The sequence below is a fragment of the Ichthyophthirius multifiliis genome, assembly GCF_000220395.1.
Source record: "Ichthyophthirius multifiliis unplaced genomic scaffold scaff_1120509250845, whole genome shotgun sequence".
Lineage (NCBI taxonomy): Eukaryota > Ciliophora > Oligohymenophorea > Hymenostomatida > Ichthyophthirius > Ichthyophthirius multifiliis.
The window spans coordinates 234,569-258,000 of NW_004086444.1; the positions used below are offsets into that span (position 1 = coordinate 234,569).

A 23,432-nucleotide genomic window follows, 5' to 3' on the forward strand; every position below is an offset into this window, starting at 1 on the left:
TGTTAAATTACGATTAAATTTTAAAATATTTATCAAATAATTTTTTTTATATTTTTTTAAAATTAAATGAACAACCAAGAAACATTTATTACTGCCTCCTTTAAAACATAATTTTCTATTCATAATTATTAAGTTTTTTTGCTTATCCTTTAGAATAGTCCAAAAATTTATCTGGAAATATATTTCCTTTGAATATTTTATTATATTATTTGAAATCAACCAGACCTTTTACATTAATATATGAATAAAAATACTTTTCACTAATCTACGTATTCATAATAGTTATATTAATAGATTTTTTATTTCTCATATCTATATATAAAACGAGATAGTTCAATTAAAATAGCATGATAGAAAGTATAAACAAGTAATCTTTTTATGCATATTTTGTTTTAATTTATTGTGAATGGAACTTAGGTTTTTATATAATATGTAAGCTAGATCTATATATGCATATAGTTACATTTAAATGTTTAGAAAATATAGTAATAATAGATACAATAAATATAATATTATCAATTGTAGGTATAATATAGACTATAATAATATGCATTTTAATAAATATCTTATATACAGATGTAAGCTTTAAATATAACAACAGCTAAATTCAATCTTTAGGAAAGTCTTAATTATTTATATATATAATAATTTTATTATAACTAATATTCCATATATACAATATTACTTTTGGAATTTATGTAACAATTCTATTATTATGCATATATGAGATATAGTAAATATACATAGAAAAAATACCAAAAAATAAATTTTAATTTTATGTTTTTAAAGATCAACTTTAATTAGCTGTTTATTGATCAGCATTTTATTTATTATAATAATCGAATCTTCTTTTAATTTAGACAAAGAACTTTTTTTAATAATATTAGTTATAATAACTTTAGTATCAGCAAGTTGCTATTAAATAACTTAAAAATAAATAACTTTGTGCTTTTAAAATTTCGATATAAAAAATCCTTCAGGTATTTTTATCGTTTAAAATATAATAAGTCTTTCTAGAAACGCATAATATTCCCATTAAGATTTCCTTTTGCTTTTTGGATATTTAAATTCTCATTAAAATGAGTGTGAATAAGAAAATTGCCCTTGCCAAAAAATACGGAAACATAATGAATTTAATAATGAAAATCTATCATATTTTTAACATTTTTAATAAAACTTTAATAATTTTTTAAATTTAATAAATTAATTTATTGAATATCATATGGAAAATACAAGCGAATAATTATTAAATAAAAAAATTGATTTAAATATTTATAATTATATATTCTAATATGTTTATTTTTTAGTTTATTATTAGTAAAGTTATTCCAAAGCATATTATGAGTTAAAAAAAATGTAAAAAAAATTACAAACTTTTCATTTTTAAATAATTATTAATTGCTTTTGTTATGCTATTTAATTAGAAATTGTCAAAGATTAAGAAAAGCTTAAATTCTCCCCAAAATTTGAAGATAAATAAAAAATTTAATAAATTGTTTAATATTCCAAAATAATTAATATAGAGGATATTGTGGAAGAAGTTTTAACTTAAATATGTAACATATTTACATAGAAGATTATTATTATGGAAAATCTAATTAAAGGTTATAATAATTACGATGATTTTAAAAAAGAATTAATACAATTACTTATTGATATTGAAAAGTTAGAAAATAAACTGAACAAATAATATTCTTATAATTTAGATAATATTTATCTGATCAAATGTATGATTATTGTAAGAAATATTTTATTAAATGATGTTATTTAGTTTAATTTATATAATAAAATTTTAAGTGAAAAAATATAAAATGAAAGGGTAGAAAAAATAATATATATATATATTTTAAAAAAATAAAAAGTAGAATGATACTGAAAAGATAAGTGTTATTAATTAAATATAAGGAAGATGTATTACAATAATTATAAAATACAATAATTATTAAAATTAAATAATCAATTATACAAAAAGAGCATCTTCTTTTTTTGGATATGACTAGGATGAATTTAAATTAAAAAAATCAGTTAATGTAATAAAATGAATACTTTTACTTAAAAAAAAATAAAAAAAGTTATTAATGCCTGCTATAATTTCAGCTAATCATGATACAATAATTTCTACTTTTGTAAAAGGTTTATAAAAACCAAAATTAATAAAAAGATATAGAAATACATTTGCATTAAATAAAGAAAAATTTATATTTCCAATAAGGATTTTTATTGATTATTTTTTTAATTACGGAAGTGAAGAATTAATGTTTTCAGGAATAATATTGAAATAAGAAAAAAAAGAATAATATATAATATTAAACAAAGGAGGTTGGATAGAAGGAATAACTAAATAATTTTATGAATTTCTAGAAGATTAAATATGGGAAAAATAAATAGATATAAACATGTTTAATTAATTAAATATACAGTTCTTTAACGAAGATATATTTGATGATATTAAAACTTGTTTATAAAAACCAAAATTAATAAAAGATATAGAAATACATTTGCATTAAATAAAGAAAATTTATATTTCCAATAAGGATTTTTATTGATTATTTTTTTAATTACGGAAGTGAAGAATTAATGTTTTCAGGAATAATATTGAAATAAGAAAAAAAGAATAATATATAATATTAAACAAAGGAGGTTGGATAGAAGGAATAACTAAATAATTTTATGAATTTCTAGAAGATTAAATATGGGAAAAATAAATAGATATAAACATGTTTAATTAATTAAATATACAGTTCTTTAACGAAGATATATTTGATGATATTAAAACTTATAAGGAATTAATAATAACATAATTTGTAGTTCCGATAAGTAAAAATAATATATATATATTAAAAATATGTTGTAAAAATTTGTAAATATAAATAAAAATAAATATATGTATAAAAATATATATTTATACATATATACATATATATATATATTTATTTAATATAAATATTTTTTATAGATATAATAGATATAATTAAAATTACCCATAGCTATAAATAATCAAACTAAAACAAAATTGCTTTCATAAATCATTAAGATATTTATTTAATTTTATTGAAAGAATAATTATACCGTTCCTATTATACTGATTAAACTGTAAAATTTATTGACATTGAACTTTTTATAGAAAAAAACGATTTAAATTACCTAAAAAATGGAAAATTAGTTTACCAAGAATATTATATTATTGAAATTGTTAAATTTTCTTTAAATAAAAACATAAAAACAACATTAAACAGTAAAATAAAAGACATAATAAATAAAGAAGAAAAATAAACCCAAATATAGCCTAAAGGTACTAAATTTGCTTATTTAATGAAATAAGCTACTGAAAATTAATTAAATATTGATGAAATTTAATAACAAAAAATAAAATAAAACACAAATTCATCTACTGTTATATAAGCTTTGAGAAAATCTATAAAATAAATTTAAGAAAAGGAGATTTAAAATTAATGTTATATATAAAATTAAAATATATGTTTAACTTATTAATAAAATAAAAACTAATAATAAGAATAATAAAAATAAGTAGGTGAAGGTGAAGGTGAAGGTGAAGAAAAAAAATAAAATAAATTGAGATCAAATTCTTTTTTCAAAAAAGCAAATACGGAAATACTAAAGAATTAACTTAAAAGAAATAAATCAGTAGAAAATAATTTATTATATAGTCCAAAAACAAACAATAAAACATTATCTTTATATTTAGGAGTATAACAAAAAAATACTAATAAAAAAATAGAATATATTGAATAATAATAATAATAATAATAATAATAATAATAATAATAATAATAATAATAATAATAACAAGATGAAATACAAGAAAAATAATAAGAATAAAGAAAAGATGAAAATTAAAAAGAATAATCAAATTCCTCATTTATATAAAATAACATTAATTAAGAATAAATATCATCATTTGCTTAAAAAATCTACGAACTTGTCTAAAACCAAGAAGATGAAGACGACTAACTATACGAAGAAGAAGATGAAGAGGATACAAATCTTATAAAAACTTCCACTTAAAATAAATTAAGTATATCTATTCATGACGTTTCTTTAACCACGCGAATTTTACTATAAGAAAATATTCTTTATTAGATAAAATAAAACAATTACATCGGTACATCAGAACTATCTACAGCTGGTCGTAAAAATTAAATCTAAATAATATCTGAAAAAATAAATGTCACAAATAATATAAAAATAATAAATAAAATCGCCAACAATAACATAAACTAATAAGGTAATGTAAACAGATATATTTCAATATGTTTTTATACTAAAATATTGTCTTTTGTTATTTATTATTGTATAATGTTGCCTATTTTATTTTCTGGGTTTAATAATTAAAAAAACGTGTTGTATTTAATGTGGTTTTCTTCTAAAATTTTAATCCCTGTGAGTTAATAAATATAAAATATTCATTTTTAAATATAGTAAAATAATAATAATATTTAATATTCTTAATTTCTTAAAAATATTTCTTAGAAAGCTTATTAAAAATACTATTTAGCCTATAATTCATTTTTTTAGGAAGAAGCAAATTATAATTTTTAAAATTAACTTAAAAATTTATAAACAGATAGAATAGTCAATACCTTTTAATAACTTCAAAGTACCTTTTTATAATTTTAATTCTCTTTTTTGAATTATTTGAGGTTATTATTAACTTATTTTTATGATTTGTAGAATTTTAATTAATTAAATTTATAAGACTATCCCAATAAATTAATTTATTAAATTATTGACCTTTCTAAAGGACTAACAGTATTAAATTAGGAAATAGAATAAGCTATTGATTCTGATATTTAGAATATAAATATGGATAATTTGATTATTTTTGGAATCTTTTCTGTAATTTCGATTATTTTATTTTTAATTCTTATTTTAAAAATTCGAAAAAATGCTTAAAAAGAAGAAAAATTACTTATGTTGATTTCCCATATTACTGAAAAAGAAGCCCTAAACGAAATCGAAATCAGCAAATTAGCAATTTAACTATTAAAATCATAAGAAGAAGAGTACTTATTTTCTGATTAGGCCAGAATAAAGAAATAAATAAATGAATAAGACAAAAATACATGCATTTTCAGTATAAACTAAAGTTAAAAAAAGAAAAATATATATCTTAGTGATAGAACTACTTACTAAAATATTAATTTTTAAACATAAAGTTATTTTGTGTTTATTCTTTTTTTTATAAGTTTAGGAATATTAATAGGAGTAATTATTTTATATTTAAAAATCAAAGAATTTTATTATATCTTTATAATAAAAATTATTATAAAAATAAGGGATATTTTTTATTATTTTAATTTATTGATTCCTATTAAACATTAATTAATTTAAACTTCAAATATTTAAAAGGTGTAAATGAATATAGTGATGTAATAACATTTTAATAAGTTATATTAAGTAATAAAATAAACTAAAACAATTTATATTCTGCCAAAGAGTTTTCTTAAATAAATGCTTTTTATTAAGAAAAAAAATAATCTTCATTTTCTTATTTTTCTGAATCTTTATAATATATTATCGATACTTAAATAAAAGATGAATACTATATCTCATAAGCCTAATAATTAATAAATAAAAGAGGAAATTGTGACAATAGTTAATTGTTTGACGACTTAGAAAGATAAGTATGTAAATCTTCATTGGACGGACTTATAAATATAGGTTTTTAAAATAGCATATCTACTATTTTATAAGAAATAAATTTGAGAGATTACGAATAGTTTACTTTAGGTGACATTTAATTATTAGTTTAGGATTAAATTTTTTTCGAAGAAAATTAAGTGTCTTTATTACATTTTAATATAATAGAAAATATAAGAAATATTTTAAATTAATATACAAATTTATACATATCATAAAATTTATCTGATATAGGAAATTTCTATATTGCACTTGGAGTTTTATATTTATTATTTTTTGAATTTGTTCATATTTATATGCAAATCAAATACTTTAATAAATTTAAATACTTATAAAGAGGTTTATTATTAATACCTTTTGAAAGAGCTTCTGAAGATGCTAATATTATTAATATGATAAAAATTTCATTAGATATAAAAATATGAAATTGAAAAAAAAAAATATATTTATATATATATATATATTTTAAACAGGTATATATATACTATTCACAAAAAAATATTAAGTTAATCTTATAAAACTTATTTTAATTTAACTTATTCTATAGGTTTTACAATATAATCAACCATCCCCAAATCCAAACACTTGACTCTTTCTTCATTATCCGAATACCCTGAACATGCTACTACTTTTAATTTCAAACTAATATCTTTTTAAGAAATAAAATCTTTAATTTATTAAAACAAACAATATCCATCAACTATAGGCATACATAAGTCCAAAAAAATTATATCGTAAATATTCTACCTATTATAGCTATTATTAGTGAAAAGACTCTTAATTAAAAAAAGAGCTTCTTCAGCATCACATACACTCTAAATTTCGACATTTTAAATAAGTTTTTCTATTTTCATTTTTAATACAGTTATATTCAAAAAAATATCATCTACAATCAAAATCCTAAATACTCTATTAAAACTAATATCATTACTTATATCAAAAAATTTGCTTTTTTACATATCTGTTTATTCTCTCAACATAATTATAGGTTAAGATTAAATATTTCCTTAAGAATCGATAGTATTTACATTATAATGAATATTTTTTTTTTACAAAAAGCTCATTTTTTTTCTTCTATATTTATTATAACTATTATAATTATTATTATTATTATTATTATTATTATTTATTATTATTTTTATTATTTTTATTTATACAAATTGATTTATCATCAAAATCATCTTCTAATTCTATATCTTTATTTACCTCTTTAATTATTGTATAAGTTCTTTATTATTTTATTCCACAATTATATACATTATTATTATTATTTTAATAATAGTTATTTTAAAGAGTTATTGAATTTCTTGAACTTCTTAATTAATCACTTTAATTTAATAAAATAAAAAAAAATTTTGTTCCTTTTCCTAGTACACTTTTAATTTATAAACCTTCCCCATTTCCTAATTTTTAAGCCAATGTATTAGAAATAATTAATCCTAATCCTACTCCCATAGGATTTAATTTATTTTAATTTTTCCCATTTATTTTTCCAAATTTTTTAAATAGTAATTTTTAATCTTCCTATGAAATTCCGATTCCTGTATCTTTTATAGACACCAAAAATTAATTTTCTTCATATAATTTTATTTTTATACTTATTTATCCTCCTTTTTTTGTAAATTTTAATGCATTAGATATTAAATTAGTTATTATTTATCTTAATCTATTTGGATCTGAAGCAATTATAACTGGTAAAATACTATCATAAATTACCTTTAACAAAATATTTTTTTAATCAGCCTATATTTTTAATAAATCTAATAATTAAAAAATTAACTCTTTTAAATTAAACTACTCTATATTTAACGAGAACTTACCGACATTAACCTATGCAATATCTAAAATATCATTAACCATAAAATTCAATTATTTAGCGCTAGTTAAGGCAGGTTTTAAATATTATAATAGATCTATTTTTTCATTTAATTACATACAAACCATTTCAATCATTGAAATTATGCAATTTAAAGGAGTTCGAAATTCATGCGAAACTTATGATAACATTTATGACTTATTTTTATTTATTAATTTTAATAATTTTATTTAATTAAAATGAGTAACATCTCTTATTAAAAATAATACACAAGCTTTTTTTTCTATAACACTAGGAACACATGTTACTTCAAAATATTTTTTTTAATACTCTAAATTTTAACTGACATCATTATTTTAATCAGAAGTATATTTTTTTCCTAATAATAAAAATATATATAGTATATATAAATATAAATATAAATATATATATATATATATATATATATATATATATTTATAATTTTAACTTTTTTTTTTATTTATTTTTGGACACGAACATATCATTTTAAATTAAGTTTAAAAAGTTTAATATTCATCTAATTTATCATATTAAATTAAATACTCAAGTTCTTCTATTATTGTTTTATATAATTCTCCTAAAGTTGCTTATTAACTTAATTTAATTTAAATACTTTCACTTATTTCATCTTCATAAACACTTTTTATTATAAAATTATTATCATCCCAATATTTACTGTTTTATTCTTAAATATCTTTTTTTTTAACCAACTATATATTTTTAGAATTTATTTTAAAATCATTGATAGATTTTATCATGTTCTATTCACTCTATTATTAACTTTACAAATTCAACATTTATTAATATTATTAATTCTAAGTTAATTTTTTTTAAGTATTTTATTAAATGTAAAATTAATTTAAAGCCCCAAATTAAGAATATGTTTTTTTTATTTGACTTATTTAAAAAGCATTTTAATTATAAGGATTAGTCTATTAGTATTACTTATTTAATTAAATTTACATCTATGGTGATATTTCTTCTTTTTTTTTATTAAAATTTAAATCTTGTTATTAAATAATATTTTTCATTTTTAGTGCTAAAGGCATATTATTATTAACTCCAATAGTTTCCTATTCATTAAGTTTAGTCATATTGTTTTTCAAAAGAAGTAATTTTTCAATTGCTAAACTTCCTTTTAGTCCTATTAGATTTTCCGCTTATTTATTAATTATATGTAATTTTTAAGAACTGGGCCCTAAAAGAATAATTCCTTCTGGCAAAAGCTAAAAGAAAGTGATATAAAATTATAGATTGGAAGGAATATTCATAATAATTTAATCTTTATTTAAATCATTCTATTTTAAATTGTTTTCGGCACCTTAATTACTTTATTAACCATATTATAAGCAACTATTACTGACATGGTTTTTTTTATTTTCATTAAATCTACTCTTGTCTCCTAATTAAGCACTTTAAAATTTACAATGAAATTTTTTCGAATAATTAGCATTTATATTTGAATCTTTACTATTTTAAGGAGAATTTGTAATTATACTCTTAGGCATAATTTTTAAATTATTGTTATTATAAAAAATATTTAACTTTTTTTCTTTATTATTTTATATCATCTAAATCTGTGTATTATATGGTTATTATAATTATTAAATAGAACATTCTTTTTTTCCTAAATTGAATCCTGGTTCTTCAATTAAATTTCCAAAAGTAATTCCTCTTAATTTCTTATTTTTTTAATTTGAATTATTTTCTTAGTTTTTTTAATTGTTTTCAATATTTTTTAAAGAAATTTATATTTTGTCTATTGTATTTATTGATTATTTATTTTATTAATCTTTTTTATCATTTTAATTTATAAAATCAGTATTATATATTTAAAATTCTTTTATAAAAATTAAAATATATACACCCAAAAACAAAATTTAAAATCTCTAAGCTAAATAAAATTATTCAAAATGTATTATTTTAAATTAATAAAAAATAAAAAAATACAAAATACTTAAATACTTCTAATATTAACTATTATAAAAAGATATATAAAATGTCTAGACTAATATAATTTAAATAATTATTATGTTTGTTTTGTAAATCATATTATCCTATTCTGATTCATAGAGATATTCAAAAAGTAAACTTATTTCAAAAATATTCAACAAAAAACAAAAAAAAATATTAATATTTTTTATAAATTTTAATTTCATAATTTATTTTTAATATTTTAAATAAACAATCTATAATATTAATAATATTAGAAAATAAGTAAATAAAATCTATAGTAGATACATTTTATTATTATGTGCTTCTAAGTAATATGAAAACTATAAGTAATCTACTATATAAACTAAGCAATAGATAAATGAGCGAAAAAAGAAAATTATATTAATTTTATTTATATTTTTAAGCCATAAGAATTAAATAGGTTTTTAGAGCATTAATTTATAAAATATTATTTTTGTTAGGATAGTAATATAATTTTTTTAAAAAGTATAATTTTATTTTTTATTTTTTATATTTATAATTAAAAATAATAATTTATTTTTATATATATATATAGTCAAAATTATGTAATAATATTAAATCTTATAAATCAATAATATTTTTATGCTTTTTAAGCAAAATAATTGTTAATTTGCTATAATATAATATATATATATATATATATATATATATATTTAAATTTATATAAATTTATATATTTATAAAAAAATTCTAACTTTATTAATTTTATAAGTCTTTTTATGACATGATTTATAAATAATAATTATTTTTATTTAAAATTTAAACTATTAAAAAGTATAAAATTTATAGAAATTGTTATTTTAAATATAAAATATAAAAGCTTTTTTATTATTTTTAAAAAAATAAAAAATAATAAAAGTAAAAAATTTATAAAAATATATTATATTCTTAATATAATCAAATAATAAAATCACATTAAATAAAATCTTAAGGAATATCGCTCTATTTAATTTATCCCTAAAAACTATATGGAAAAACCTAAAAGCTTACTTTCCCTTTATTTTCTTAAAACACTCTATTTAAAAATTTCGCTAACCCTTTTTTCGTAATTTTCTATTTTTAAATAATTTCCAAATAATGCTCTAAAACCCTAAACCCATAATTTTACTAAATAATCTTATTCCAATACATAGTAATTAAATCTTCATGATTATCCTAAGGTTTTTCTAATTTCTCTTTTAAATTTTGCAAATCTTTCTAAAATTCTTCCTCATTCCCACTTTTTAATTATTAAATAAATAAATGTAACCCTTCCTCAATAATCAAATCTACATCGGAAGCCTATTTTTTATCCCCGGATTAAATTACTGCTAAATAATCAACACAACCGATACTTAAACTCTAAACCTTTGCAATATATCCTAATGTAAGATCCGTTCGTAAATATTTATATAAAAAACTGTTCATTTTTTCTATTATAAGGCTATTATATATAATATCTTTTTCTTCTCTTTTTCCTATTTAATAAATATTCACAATATAGTTATTTTAGTCATTTTCTTGTTAATTTTTAGATTAAAAAACAAGATTTTTTCCTTTTAAATTTCCTATTTTTAAAATTATATCTTACATTTTTTCAAACTCTGTATTTATTTTGAGTTTCTCAAACATATTTTTAGTATAAGAAAGTGCTTTTTCAACCTACAAATTACCACTAAAAAGCACATCAAAATAATAGTTTTCTGAAAAAGAAATTTGATTTAATACTTTGCAATTAATTTTTGAAAACAAATTTATTTTTTCACTTAAAGGTACATAACTACTATCTAAAACTAAAAATAATTTCTCTTATAAAATATCATCGAGTACTTTTATATTATAGTTTTAATTTTCATACTCAAAAATAATTTATTCTTTTAAAACAGACAACCCTTCCTCATCATTAACTTTAAAAGATTAAATTAAATCAAAAACATTTCCAAAAACTTCCCCAAAACCATCACTCCATCCACTTATTTATAATTAAAAGCCATAAATAGTACTTTAACTTTCAATAGAAAAGTTCACTAAGTAATTATCTTCAAAAATACTATCAAAATAAGACGATAAAACTTTCGAATAAATTTCTAATTTCTATTAATTGTAAATATCATGTATATTTTTATTATTAAAAAAGTGTATTAAAAATTAAATTTTCGGCATTTTTTTTTCAATTAAATAGAATATTTTATATTTCTTATTTTATTCCAAAACTAAAGGAAAAGCAATTTTTTAAAGACATTATTTTCTAAAATTCTATTCATTATAAATATAAGGTTTTAAATCTTATTTCTCATCATATATATTTTTTTTTATTTTTTCTAATAAAAATAAATAATAAGATTTCACAAATTTCTTTCCTTCCCCGCAAACATCCACTAACGAAAATTTAGTAGGCATTTTCGAAAAATTTAATTAATAAGTGTATTTTGGACCATTTATGCTATTTAAAAGCATGTTCTTATCTTTAATTTTCCCTATTTTCGAATATTTTAAATTAAATTAAGCTACTTCTTGCTCATATTGTGAGTCTTTTATTTCAAAAAAGTCAGTTTTAAGGCCTATATAGGGTTTGAAATCGGATGTTTTGAAGATATAAATACATTTAAGTGGATTTTAGAATATTTGGAGTAATTTATATAATTATTTTTCATCAAAAGGTTCATAAATGGTTTTTTTTTATAAAATAGTATTCGATTTAGAAAATTTAAGATTATTAAGATTTTTAGCCAAATCTGAAATGTAATCTTATTAAATATTTTTTTATTCAAAATTAAATTATTAAATAGACAAAGAGTACGCATTTTCGTAATTTTTTTTCGAAATTTTAAACTTGCGGAAATACTCAAAAAAACTACTTAATAAAAATTCTATTTATAAAATTCCTTTTTACGTAAGGGAAATTTATAATTAATAAAGGTTTAAAATTTCATTTATAAGTACAAAATAAAGACTTTATATATAGTTTTCGTTTAATAAATAATAATAGTAGTCTTTTTGGAAAATACTTTGGATATAATTTATATAACTTTCTTTACAGTCTTCAAAATTAAATAAGATATTTAATTAAAAATCATCTTACAGTCCTTATATTTTATATATATTTCCATATGTTTTCTTTTTTTTTTATTATTATTAATATAGTTTTTTTTTTATTATATTACATTATTAAAAAGTTAAATTTTTTTAAAAAAATCGGAATTTTATTTATATTCTAATTCTTCGTTTTTAGAATTTTCTTAAGGTATTTTTTCGAATTCGGCTTCTTTTGTATACTCTTTTAGTTAATCAAGGGATTCTTTTCCATATAAAACGAGACTCATTTTGTTTGATTTGTAATTTTCTTTTTCAAATTATATTAATTCTTTTAATATATTATCCTTTTTATTTATTTTATTGACATTTTTATAATTTTTTATAATAAAAAAAAAAAAAAACTTTATTTAAAGTTTTATTATTTCCACAAGTAAAATTAGAAAAAAAATGATTTTAATTGGAAATAATTTAATAAAAATACAAATCAATATAATTATTATGATTAAGTGTATTCAAATATTCACTATGAATAGCATTTATTTCTTTTTCAACATTTTTTTATTTATATTTATGATCAAAAAACATATGACTAAAATAAACAAGGGCTTACTAAAATGCATTAGGATGTACATTAAAGAAGTAATTAGTATTTAAACTATCTGTGTAACTAAAATATAAATATATAAATATATTTTTATTTATTATATTATAGTTTTTTTTTTTTTTTTTCTGTTTATTTTTTTATAAACACGAATCATTTAAAACTATCAATATTTATTTTTTCTCTAATTTTATATTATATGAGTTTTATTTTATTTTAAAAAAATAATATTTGAAGACATTATATAATATATATATGTATATAAATATATATATATATTTTAAAATAATACGCGTTTGAGTTGCCTTAATTGTTGCCTAAAAAAATGTCTATTTCTCCAGGAATATTAGAATGTTTTGAAACTGAAACAAACTTCATATGTTCTAAAAAATGGGCTATACCTTATGTTTTTTTTTCATGCCAAGAACCTGCTTTTACATCTAAAGCAGCATAACTTACGTCAGTATTAGGATCACTTATTAAAAGAACTTTTAAACCGTTTTTTAACTTTTAAATTTCGTATTAATTTTCGTCTATCTATGGCTTTATAATTTCTTAATTATTTTTTATTGGGTAAATAATTAATGGGCTTTTTGCTTTCTTTTTGATTTTTGGCTTATAAGTTCTTAAGATTTTATATAAATAAATATATTTATTAATGTAAATAGAATTTTTAATATATTCATTTCTAATTTTTTAATTTTTATTTAATTTTTTTTTATAAATGTAGAGTCAAAATATTTGTAATGTAAAAAATTAAATATAATATAAGAATTATATAATGTTAACTTCATAATATATAAATCACAATAGACTATATTAAAAAACTATAAAAATTAATATTATAAAATTATTTAAAGTATTTATAAAGCATTTAACATAAAAATATGAAAAAATTAAATATTAGTGAGTAAAGCAAAATATAATAAAATATTATATTATAATATTATTTATTAACTTTTATTAATTCTTAAGTATAATATAGTTTAAACTATTATTTATTATTAATCAGTAAAATTTAAATGTATTTTTAATAAAATTATATTAATAAAACAATTAATATAGTTTATAAGTGAAAATTAAATTCTATGAAATATCGAATTATAATTTTATATAATATATAAAAACTTTAAATAGTTAATTTAAGCTAAATAATAATAAATAAACTTATAAAAATAATTAAATTAAAAAGAAAATTATAATTTTATAAAGTTTAAATAAGAATTATTTTTAATTTAATTTAAAATAAAATATATTTATTTAATATATGTTAATATATATATATATATATATATATATATATATTATTATTTTTATTTTTTCACATAAAATTCTTTAAATTAAATATTTTTTACAACTTACTTTACAAAGATAATTAAATAAATTAAAAAAAAAATAGTATATATTTAAATCTTAAAAGTTTTAAATTTTTACTTAATTATTTATTCTTATTAATAAAATAAATGATTTTTTTTTTTATAACTATATTTGATTTTTTATTTACAATAAATATTATATTTAATTTATACAAAAATATTTTTTATGTTTTTATTTATTTAAATATTATAAACATTATCATATTTTTTATTTTTTTTATATGTTTAGAAAATATTTTTTAACATAATGTTTTATTTTAAAGTTTTTTTATTTTATTAATTATAAATATTAATATTTTATTATAAATATTTTAATATTTAATTATAAAAATCCAAAAATATAAGCAATTTAAAACAAAAGTATGTTTTCGTTCAGTGAACTATTTAATGAAAAGAGATCATAATCGTAATCATAAACAAATTCAAGTTCTATAAATAATACAAGAAAAATTCAAGACTTTAATTTTCTAAATATACCTATTAAAAAATTAAATCTTTAATAAATAAAAATGTAATGTTCAAAAAAAATGGAAACATCATAATATGCGAAAAAAAAAATTAATATTCCGATATAACAAATTATTCTACTCAAAATTACATTTCAAAAAAATTTTTAAAAAATAAAAGAGCATATCTTTTTTATCAACAGAAAAAAAATAAGAAAAAAGTTAAAATTCACAAAAAAGAAAAATATTTTCTATAGAAAGTACTTAAATTTAGCAAATAAATAAGTAAATATAAACTATAATTAAGTAAATAGATAATACAGAATAAAATATTACATTGAAAAAAATTAGATATTTAATTTAATTTTACAAAGAAACCTTATAAGATATTATTTAGAATTCTAATGATAAACCTTATTTTTAAATATTAATAAAAGACATTAATAATATAAAAGAAAGATTTTAAATTTATTTAGATAAAGAGTACAAACATAACATATATACAGACTTTAAAACTATTGTGTAATTTTAAAGTTAAATAAAAAAAGGATTAAATCTATGTTTAAAAAAATTTTAATAATTATGATAGATAAAAAATAAAAAAAATAAATAAAAAGCATTAATAAATATTATTATTAATAAAATTAAAACAAAAAATTAAAAAGGAAATATAAATATGTATTTATATATTTATAATTATTTATATATTATTAGAAAAAAAAATAAACTAAATACATTTTTTTAGATATTATATAAATAAAAATTAATTTTTCTTATTTAATATATTTTAAATAATTTTTAATTTTTTCTATTATAATTATATATTTTATATAAGCTTTATAAATATATATATATATATATATTTTTTTAAATAATTAATATAATTTAAAAATAAATTTATAATATATATAAAAAAATATTTTATTATATTTTTTTAATATATATTCCATTCAATTAAATTTTTATCTATTTATTAATTTTTTTTTAATATATTATTATATATATTTATATTATTTTAATTTTATTTAAATATTTTTATGTGATTTTTTATATTATTTATTATATTAATATAGTTATTTTTACTTTATTTCTCTTTACTTATATAAATTAAATTACATAAATAGTTATATATATAATAAATATATTATAATAAAATTAATTATAAATTTATAAAAGATTTAATTATTTATTTATTTCAAATATTATATGTTTAATTTTTTAATTTTTATAGATTTAACATTTTTATCAAATTTTATTTAAATATCCATTTTTAATTAGTTTATTTTTTATAATGTAATATTTTTTTAAATATAATCATCTAATATTATTATTAAAATATTTATAAATTGATTTAAAAAATTATATCTTATTATTATAAAACTATATGCTATTTTAGTATTTATTTTTATTATATATATGTTATTATTATTATAATTTTTATTTATAATATTATAATATTTAATCATATTATCATCATTATTAAATTATTTTTATTTATATTTGATTTAATATCATTATTTAGTTTATATTTTTTTTTTTAAAAAAATAAAAAATAAATAAATGTCTTTTATACATATTTTTTTTACAATTTAAATTTCTTTTTTTATAAATATGTTAAAATAGCATAATATTCATTAAGACATATTTTATATATAATAATTTATATGTTTTTTTATTTTTTTATAATTTTTAAAATTTTAATTTATATTATTTATAATTTATTTATAATTTAGTACAAATAATATGAAATTAATACAATGTTTACCTCTAAAAATATTTTGTCCTTTGATTATTTTAAGAATTATTTTATTTTATATATTAATACAAATAATAAATAATCATTTATTATTTATGTATTTTTTTTTTCAAAGAATTAGGTAAAATAAATATTATAGCAATCATTTCAATAATTATAATTAAAGCAATTATCATATAAGAAACTGAAACATTATATGCCATGCATAATTTATATAATTTTCCACATTAATTTCTATTCATTATTAATATTGCAATATTAAATATGAAATTAACCAATAAAATAATATTTCTAATATATTTTTAATCCATTTAATAAATAAGATCATTAAAGCAATTCATAAAACATCCGAAAAACAGCAAAAAATATATTCCAGAAACAGCCAATTAAAACATTCCTAAAGCAAACGACCATTCTATTAGATTTTAGTTTTCACAAGAATCATAATGCTTTTAATCTTTAGAAAAAATTACAAAAACAACTCCTAATACACCTACTGCTAATACAGTTAATAAATATATTATTTTTTAGAATTTAAATTTTAACTCATTTAAGTATTAACATAATTAATAAACTTTTTCCTTATTTATATCTTTTTATAATTACTAGTCTATTACTTGTTAAAGTATTCCAGATTTAACAATTTGTACGAATAATTAGTCAGGGCTATGCTCTCTTTTATTATTAGGTATTTACATTTATATTTATTTTTTGATATTTGTTTATCTTTTATTTTATTAATAGTATTAAATTTTTAATTTTTTTGTTTGAAGTTTATAAAGAATAATTTTAAATTAAAAGTTGTTAAAAAAATATAAAAATTTATTATTTAGTTTATTTATAAAATTTATTTAAATTAAAAATTAACTTTATATATTTGAAATTTTTTAATATAGAATTTTTTTAAAATACATACTGTAATAAATTAAATATTTATAATAAAAATTAATTATTTATATAGTATATTTATAATAAAATAATATTAAATTATAAAAAATAAAATTAATAAAATAATTAGTTTAATATTATTATAAAAAAAAAAAATATTAATTCTTATATTATAAATTAATAAAATAAGAAAGAATACAATTTTTAAATTAAAAATTGAATTTACAGTCATATAATATTTAAATAACTTATTATATATATTTTAAAAACAATTACTATAATACAATTGATATATTTTTTTAAAAAAAAAAATTTTTAAATATATTTTAATTATTTTAAATTAATATTTTAATAGCAATAAATTTATATTTGATTAATACTAATAATATTTTCCGAAATAAATATACAATTTAATATTTATAATAAATTATTAATAATAATATAATTCATGAAAAATTTATAAACTCTTTTTAATTTTTTGTTTAAAATTAAATTTTTTATAATTAATTTTTTTATATATAAATTATATATTAGAAAATTTTTGTTTTCAATTAATATAGTAATAAAAAATTGTTAATTAATTTCTTATTTTTTATTAATTTTTTTATTTTTATATTATACTCACACATATCTATTGTATAATCTGTAATATAATCCACAGTATACATTAATTCTTAAATTTCAATATATAAAAATATTATATTTAAATTTTATAAGCTGTTTTTTTATATATTGCATATTAATAATCTTTAAAAACTATTTTATGTAAATTTTAATGGTTCACTAAGAAAATAAAAAACTAAAAATCTATCCACATACATTAGTATACAAAAAAGCACTTAATACATTAAAAAATGAAATTTCCTTAACCCGTTAATATATTTATTAGTTCATTAATAAGTTAATACAATTTTAATTATAAACTTAATACAAAACAATAAATAAATAAAAAAAATGTTAAGTTTTAATAAATATTTAGTAGTTAAGCAAAATCATAAAAATCTTAATTTTGCAAAAAAATAGTAATATTTAAAATCTTCATTAAATCAATAAAAAAATTATACAAAAAATAGTAGTAGCAATGAAAGTTAATATATAATAAATTAATATGTAATTTGTATATGCTTAATTTATAAAATCTAATTTTATTTTATTAAGATTTTGATTATATATAAAAATATTTTATTTTATTTTAGTTCATTATATATTTTATTTAATTTTATTATATTTTATTTTATAATATTTAATTTTATTTTATTTAATTATAAATTCTTTAAAATTATTATTTTTTAAAATTTTTTAATGTATTTTATTTTTAAATATAATTTATATAAATATAAATTAATTTTTTTTTGATTATTATAAAATTTTTATTTTATTAAATATAAATTATATTAAAATATTTAAATCAAACAAATATAATATTAAAAAATATATTATATATAAAAATAATTTTTATTATTAGATAAAAATATATATTATAAATACTTTTATAAAAAAATTTAAAAATATATTTTTATCAACTGAAATTTAATAGTAAAAAATATTTTTTATATATATAAATTAATTTAAATATGATTATTGGTAAAACATATTTTTAAATATAGACAAAATTTTTTTAAAAAACATTAAAATTAATATAATAATTTTATATTAAAAGATAATATATCATAGTTTAAAAATTTGTTATGTATATAAATATAATTATTATTATTATTAATATTATTATTATTATTATTATTATTATTATTATTATTATCTTTATATTTATTAATATTTTTATTTAATATTAATATAATATATTTTTATTGCTTATAATTTTTTTTTTTTATATATTATTATATATATATTTTTTATTTTATTTAATTTTCTTTTTCTATTTTATATAATTTTCTATAAATATATTTTTAATTTTATTTTTTTCTTGTTTATAATTTTAGTTTTATATTTTTATTATATTTTATTTTTATTCATTATAAGAATTTTTATTTTTATTATTTAATAAATTGTCTTGTATATATATGAAATCAATATTTTACTAATTTAAATAGAAACTAGACATATATTGTATATAAATTTTAAATATATATATTTTTTTATAAATATGAAAAATTTTTATTTTTATTTTTATTGATTTTCTTTATAAAAATAAAATAATATCAAACATAAGTTAGAATCGAATTATATTATAATATAATATAAAATTTCAAAAACAAAAACGTGTATATTTATTAACTCACTAATTAAAGAATTTTAATTTATTTTAAATATAATTTTAATGCTTATTTTAACATATAATAAAAATATTATAAATTTTTTAATTAAATTATATTTTTTTAAATTTCTTTATTTATTTTATGAAAAGAATTAATTTTTTTATTTTTAAATTAAATAAATTTATAAATAAAAATATAATACATAATTTATATTTAAAAAAAAAAACTCCGAGACCGGGAATTGAACCCGGGTCTCCTGCGTGACAGGCAGGAATACTAACCACTATACTATCTCGGATTTATATTAAATACATAAATAAATTTATAATTATTATAAAAATTAATCGAATATGATAATAAATTTATAAATATTCACTTTAAAAAATTTTTGTTTCATTTATTTTAATATTTTATTTTATTATTCATCTTTTTAAGTTTAATCTATTTAATTGTCTCAATATTTATTTATTCTAAGGTACTTAATATATATCAATGATTTTTTCAAAATAATTATTCTTCTTAGTATAACTATTATTTATTGTGTCAGAATATTTTTCAGTATTAATTTTCTTATCTAAAATATTCGTTTAAGAAAAAGATTGTGCTTATTTTGTTTATAAAATTAAAAATTAAAAATAAAAAATAAAAAATTAATAACCTTTATATTTTTAAAAAGGAGTTACACAATTAAAATTCTTAAACTAATTAACTGATAAATCACTATTTTAGTTATGAATAGATAAGGTCTTAACCATTAATTTAAACTAATCATTATAGTGAACAAAACCAACCTTATCACAAATAATTTTTATTTATTTATCTCCATTATTTTTACTTTTAAGCTACTAATGTGATTTTCCTTAATAGTTTTTTAAATTATTGAATTTTTACCAATCAAATTATTATTCAACTAAACTTTTAATTTCAATGTGTTTTCTCGTTTTCTGATTTTTTTATTTATATATATAAATATTTTTTTTTTCTCTTTAAAATATACATTAAATCTTGTTTTTATTGAATCCGAATTAAGCTATCCCTAACCAGTTAATTTTTTAGATTATAAAGAATTAAGTTTTTTTAAATACTCTAATTTCTCATTTGTATTACATGAAGAAATTATATGCAAATAGCAATTTTAACAAATTAAAGCTTATCTATCTAAAAATCCTTCATTTTCGCAATTTTTTATATAGTCATTTGATTTTAAATCTGGATGAAGTTTTCTTATAATTTTAGGAATAATATAATTTGGATCAATTTTTTATTTAATATAAATTTAATTATGATTTTATTAAACTTAACTATTTCTATTTTTTTCTCTTTCGCCTGAATGGTCGAAATTCCAACTTTTAATAATTTATTTATATGTAATTTATTGTAAACTATTTGAATTTGCTTTATATTCGCAATATTAACACTAAGAATTCAATCTAATTTCTTTACAAGCAGTGTTTAAAATTAACATTTATTAATTAATATAATCAGGAATCTTTTTTATTTTTTTTGCATAATAAAAAAATATAATAATTTAATTTATTTTATGGATATATATATTAATACGTTAGTTTCTATTTCTCTTATTCTCTAACTTCTTACAGAAGTTGATTTATTTAGAATTTTTTTTTTATTAAAAAAACGGATAGATGTACATCCTAAAAACCAAATTTTATTCTTATTATCTACTTTGAAATTATTAATCATTGAACTAATAGACATTTTATCATTTTATATATTATCTTTTATCTATTTACAGAATGCATCAATTTAATTAATTATTACAGTTCCTTTTAAGTTTGTACTTATAGCCCCACTTTTGCCTATTTCAAATGTTAAAACTCTTTAATATATATCTAAATCTAAATTATTTATATAATGTTTATTTTATAGTCTTTCAAAATAAGTCAAGTGTTAAGACCACAAGGCTTTAATAACAACTAATTTTTTATTAATAATTTTTTTTTAAAAAAAAAAAAAAAACTAAATATTACAATTAAACTCGCCTTTTGGTTATATAAATCTTTATAATAATCCAGTTCTATTAAAATCATGTGTTTCAGATACAAATTAAACTTTTTAATTTTTTATATTTATTTTATAAATTAAATATTATTTTACTAAATTTTTATTTATCAAAGTATTCATATCTTATTGAATCTGGACTTGTAGATGTTTAATAGTTTTTTGTTATCCAAACTGCATATATATTAGATTAATTTACTTTTTTAGTAAACCTGTCAATTATAAGGGATGAATAAAAATTATCTTTTGATTTTTTCTTCAATATTCCGTTATCGGAAAAATACCATTTTTGAACCTAACCTCTTTCATATATTAATGTGTCCGGAAAATTAAATTTTAAAGAGACTAAAGAAAAATATTTATTATTAACAAAAAAAATTGAAAATATATTTTTTATATAACCATTTTATTTCTATTAATTGCAACACCATAATTATTATAATAATTTTTCTACATAACCATCTTCATTTGTTAAATTTAACATTTTTTTTATATATTTATACTTATTAATGTTTAAAATTTTAAATTATATATGTATATTAAAGAAATAAAAACATAAAAAAATATTTTAAATTTTATTTCCAATACTAATCAATTAATTTTACATTAAAAATTTATTATTAATTAGATATTTTTGAATGAAAATAACAATTTTTTTATTTTATTTTTTTTAATTCAAAAAATAAAAATTTATTTATATTATTAAAAAAATAAAAAATAATAAAATATTTTGAAATATTAAAATAAACTTTCATATATGTATTTTTTTTTATCAATTAATTTTATAATTATTATATAATTTTAATTATTGATTATACTCAACATTTTTATTTATTTACTATCTTTTATTAATTATAATTTCTTCATTAATTTGTTTTTGGTATTATTCTTATATTTTTATTAGATTATTTTAAAAAAATAGAAGGTTCTTTATATTATTTATCTAACTAATATTAAAAAAACAAATTTTTAGATTAATTAATACTCAAATTAATAATTTCTTTTGGAACATCTAATTTTTTATTTTACTCCTCTTAATTTTTATATAAAAAACTTTTAATAGCCTAAATATTTATCTTTTGAAAATTTGTTTTCTTTTATAATTATTACAATGCTAAACTATCAATTTAATTTAAAGAACTACCTTTTTTTTTCTAATTTATTTATATCTACATTTATTTTTTTTGAAAATATGAAGAAGAATTATATAAATAGCATTAATTATTTTAAAATATCTATTTTTTTAGTACATCAGAAGGAGGTGAGTATAAACCATAAAAAGGTTTAAATTTTTTTTATTATTTAAAAATTAAATCCAATTATTTTAACTTAGCAGTAAAATTCGAATTTCGGAATTCATCATCTTACCATTATTTATTATAACTTGTTGAATAAGCTTAATTAGACATTTTTAGTTAAGTTTTTTTATTTTTTTCTGACTTTCCCTATCACATAATAACAACTAAGGCTATGTATTTGTATTTTATTTAGAACTAGTAGGAATAGTAAGAAATGAAGTTTAGATTTATGTATTTTTTTTATTATAAAAAGATAGTTATTATTTTAAAAAATTAGATCTCTAGAATTTATTCACATGTGTAAAATCTATTGATTATTGATTATTTATTATTTTTATATGT

The 23,432-nt window shown here is 15.3% G+C and overlaps 4 protein-coding genes and 1 non-coding gene across 5 annotated transcripts, besides 39 other annotated features; 1 reads left to right on the forward strand and 4 right to left on the reverse strand. All coding sequences in view use genetic code 6, as the record gives it.

The window, feature by feature from the left end:
* Nucleotides 1–1,222: 1,222 nt before the first annotated feature.
* Nucleotides 1,223–6,086, forward strand: IMG5_100550 (hypothetical protein; the record flags this gene model as incomplete). The annotated part of the gene is made up of 6 exons (XM_004035343.1): nucleotides 1,223–1,819; nucleotides 1,863–2,030; nucleotides 2,073–2,319; nucleotides 2,638–2,850; nucleotides 2,966–5,186; nucleotides 5,255–6,086. 6 exons carry the CDS (start codon nucleotides 1,223–1,225, stop codon nucleotides 6,084–6,086), a joined length of 4,278 nt encoding a protein of 1,425 aa, XP_004035391.1.
* Nucleotides 1,914–1,957: a microsatellite.
* Nucleotides 1,916–1,949: a microsatellite.
* Nucleotides 2,134–2,778: a microsatellite.
* Nucleotides 2,921–2,953: a microsatellite.
* Nucleotides 3,531–3,556: a microsatellite.
* Nucleotides 3,749–3,807: a microsatellite.
* Nucleotides 5,229–5,288: a microsatellite.
* Nucleotides 6,087–6,149: 63 nt separating the features above from the next.
* On the reverse strand, nucleotides 6,150–8,769 carry IMG5_100560 (phospholipid-translocating p-type flippase family protein, putative; the record flags this gene model as incomplete). Its single annotated transcript, XM_004035344.1, has 3 exons — nucleotides 6,150–6,568; nucleotides 6,909–7,856; nucleotides 8,397–8,769. 3 exons carry the CDS (start codon nucleotides 8,767–8,769, stop codon nucleotides 6,150–6,152), a joined length of 1,740 nt encoding a protein of 579 aa, XP_004035392.1.
* Nucleotides 6,742–6,813: a microsatellite.
* Nucleotides 7,869–7,938: a microsatellite.
* A 1,320-nt stretch (nucleotides 8,770–10,089) lies between the features above and the next one.
* Nucleotides 10,090–10,157: a microsatellite.
* A 151-nt stretch (nucleotides 10,158–10,308) lies between these two features.
* Nucleotides 10,309–10,353: a microsatellite.
* A 19-nt stretch (nucleotides 10,354–10,372) lies between these two features.
* Nucleotides 10,373–13,469, reverse strand: IMG5_100570 (insulin-degrading enzyme, putative; the record flags this gene model as incomplete). The annotated part of the gene is made up of 4 exons (XM_004035345.1): nucleotides 10,373–12,486; nucleotides 12,537–12,834; nucleotides 12,893–13,157; nucleotides 13,384–13,469. The coding sequence occupies 4 exons, from the start codon at nucleotides 13,467–13,469 to the stop codon at nucleotides 10,373–10,375; spliced, it is 2,763 nt and encodes a 920-aa protein (XP_004035393.1).
* Nucleotides 13,333–13,370: a microsatellite.
* Nucleotides 13,470–13,761: 292 nt separating the features above from the next.
* Nucleotides 13,762–13,808: a microsatellite.
* Nucleotides 13,809–14,364: 556 nt separating this feature from the next.
* Nucleotides 14,365–14,396: a microsatellite.
* Nucleotides 14,397–14,743: 347 nt separating this feature from the next.
* Nucleotides 14,744–14,796: a microsatellite.
* A 1,090-nt stretch (nucleotides 14,797–15,886) lies between these two features.
* Nucleotides 15,887–15,971: a microsatellite.
* Nucleotides 15,896–15,970: a microsatellite.
* Nucleotides 15,898–15,992: a microsatellite.
* A 46-nt stretch (nucleotides 15,993–16,038) lies between these two features.
* Nucleotides 16,039–16,067: a microsatellite.
* A 520-nt stretch (nucleotides 16,068–16,587) lies between these two features.
* Nucleotides 16,588–16,645: a microsatellite.
* Nucleotides 16,646–17,635: 990 nt separating this feature from the next.
* Nucleotides 17,636–17,675: a microsatellite.
* Nucleotides 17,638–17,684: a microsatellite.
* Nucleotides 17,669–17,745: a microsatellite.
* A 125-nt stretch (nucleotides 17,746–17,870) lies between these two features.
* Nucleotides 17,871–17,910: a microsatellite.
* A 128-nt stretch (nucleotides 17,911–18,038) lies between these two features.
* Nucleotides 18,039–18,074: a microsatellite.
* Nucleotides 18,075–18,133: 59 nt separating this feature from the next.
* Nucleotides 18,134–18,175: a microsatellite.
* Nucleotides 18,176–18,735: 560 nt separating this feature from the next.
* Nucleotides 18,736–18,817: a microsatellite.
* An 83-nt stretch (nucleotides 18,818–18,900) lies between these two features.
* Nucleotides 18,901–18,946: a microsatellite.
* Nucleotides 18,947–18,948: 2 nt separating this feature from the next.
* Nucleotides 18,949–19,008: a microsatellite.
* Nucleotides 19,009–19,260: 252 nt separating this feature from the next.
* Nucleotides 19,261–19,316: a microsatellite.
* Nucleotides 19,317–19,383: 67 nt separating this feature from the next.
* Nucleotides 19,384–19,496: a microsatellite.
* Nucleotides 19,407–19,452: a microsatellite.
* Nucleotides 19,465–19,527: a microsatellite.
* Nucleotides 19,516–19,565: a microsatellite.
* Nucleotides 19,566–19,806: 241 nt separating this feature from the next.
* Nucleotides 19,807–19,856: a microsatellite.
* A 143-nt stretch (nucleotides 19,857–19,999) lies between these two features.
* Nucleotides 20,000–20,071, reverse strand: IMG5_100580. Its single transcript has one exon. It is a non-coding gene; the product is annotated as a tRNA-Asp (tRNA).
* Nucleotides 20,072–20,088: 17 nt separating this feature from the next.
* Nucleotides 20,089–20,145: a microsatellite.
* Nucleotides 20,146–20,391: 246 nt separating this feature from the next.
* Nucleotides 20,392–20,427: a microsatellite.
* A 771-nt stretch (nucleotides 20,428–21,198) lies between these two features.
* Nucleotides 21,199–21,972, reverse strand: IMG5_100590 (hypothetical protein; the record flags this gene model as incomplete). The annotated part of the gene is made up of 2 exons (XM_004035346.1): nucleotides 21,199–21,707; nucleotides 21,762–21,972. 2 exons carry the CDS (start codon nucleotides 21,970–21,972, stop codon nucleotides 21,199–21,201), a joined length of 720 nt encoding a protein of 239 aa, XP_004035394.1.
* Nucleotides 21,853–21,903: a microsatellite.
* Nucleotides 21,973–23,412: 1,440 nt separating the features above from the next.
* Nucleotides 23,413–23,432: part of a microsatellite that runs on past the window's edge.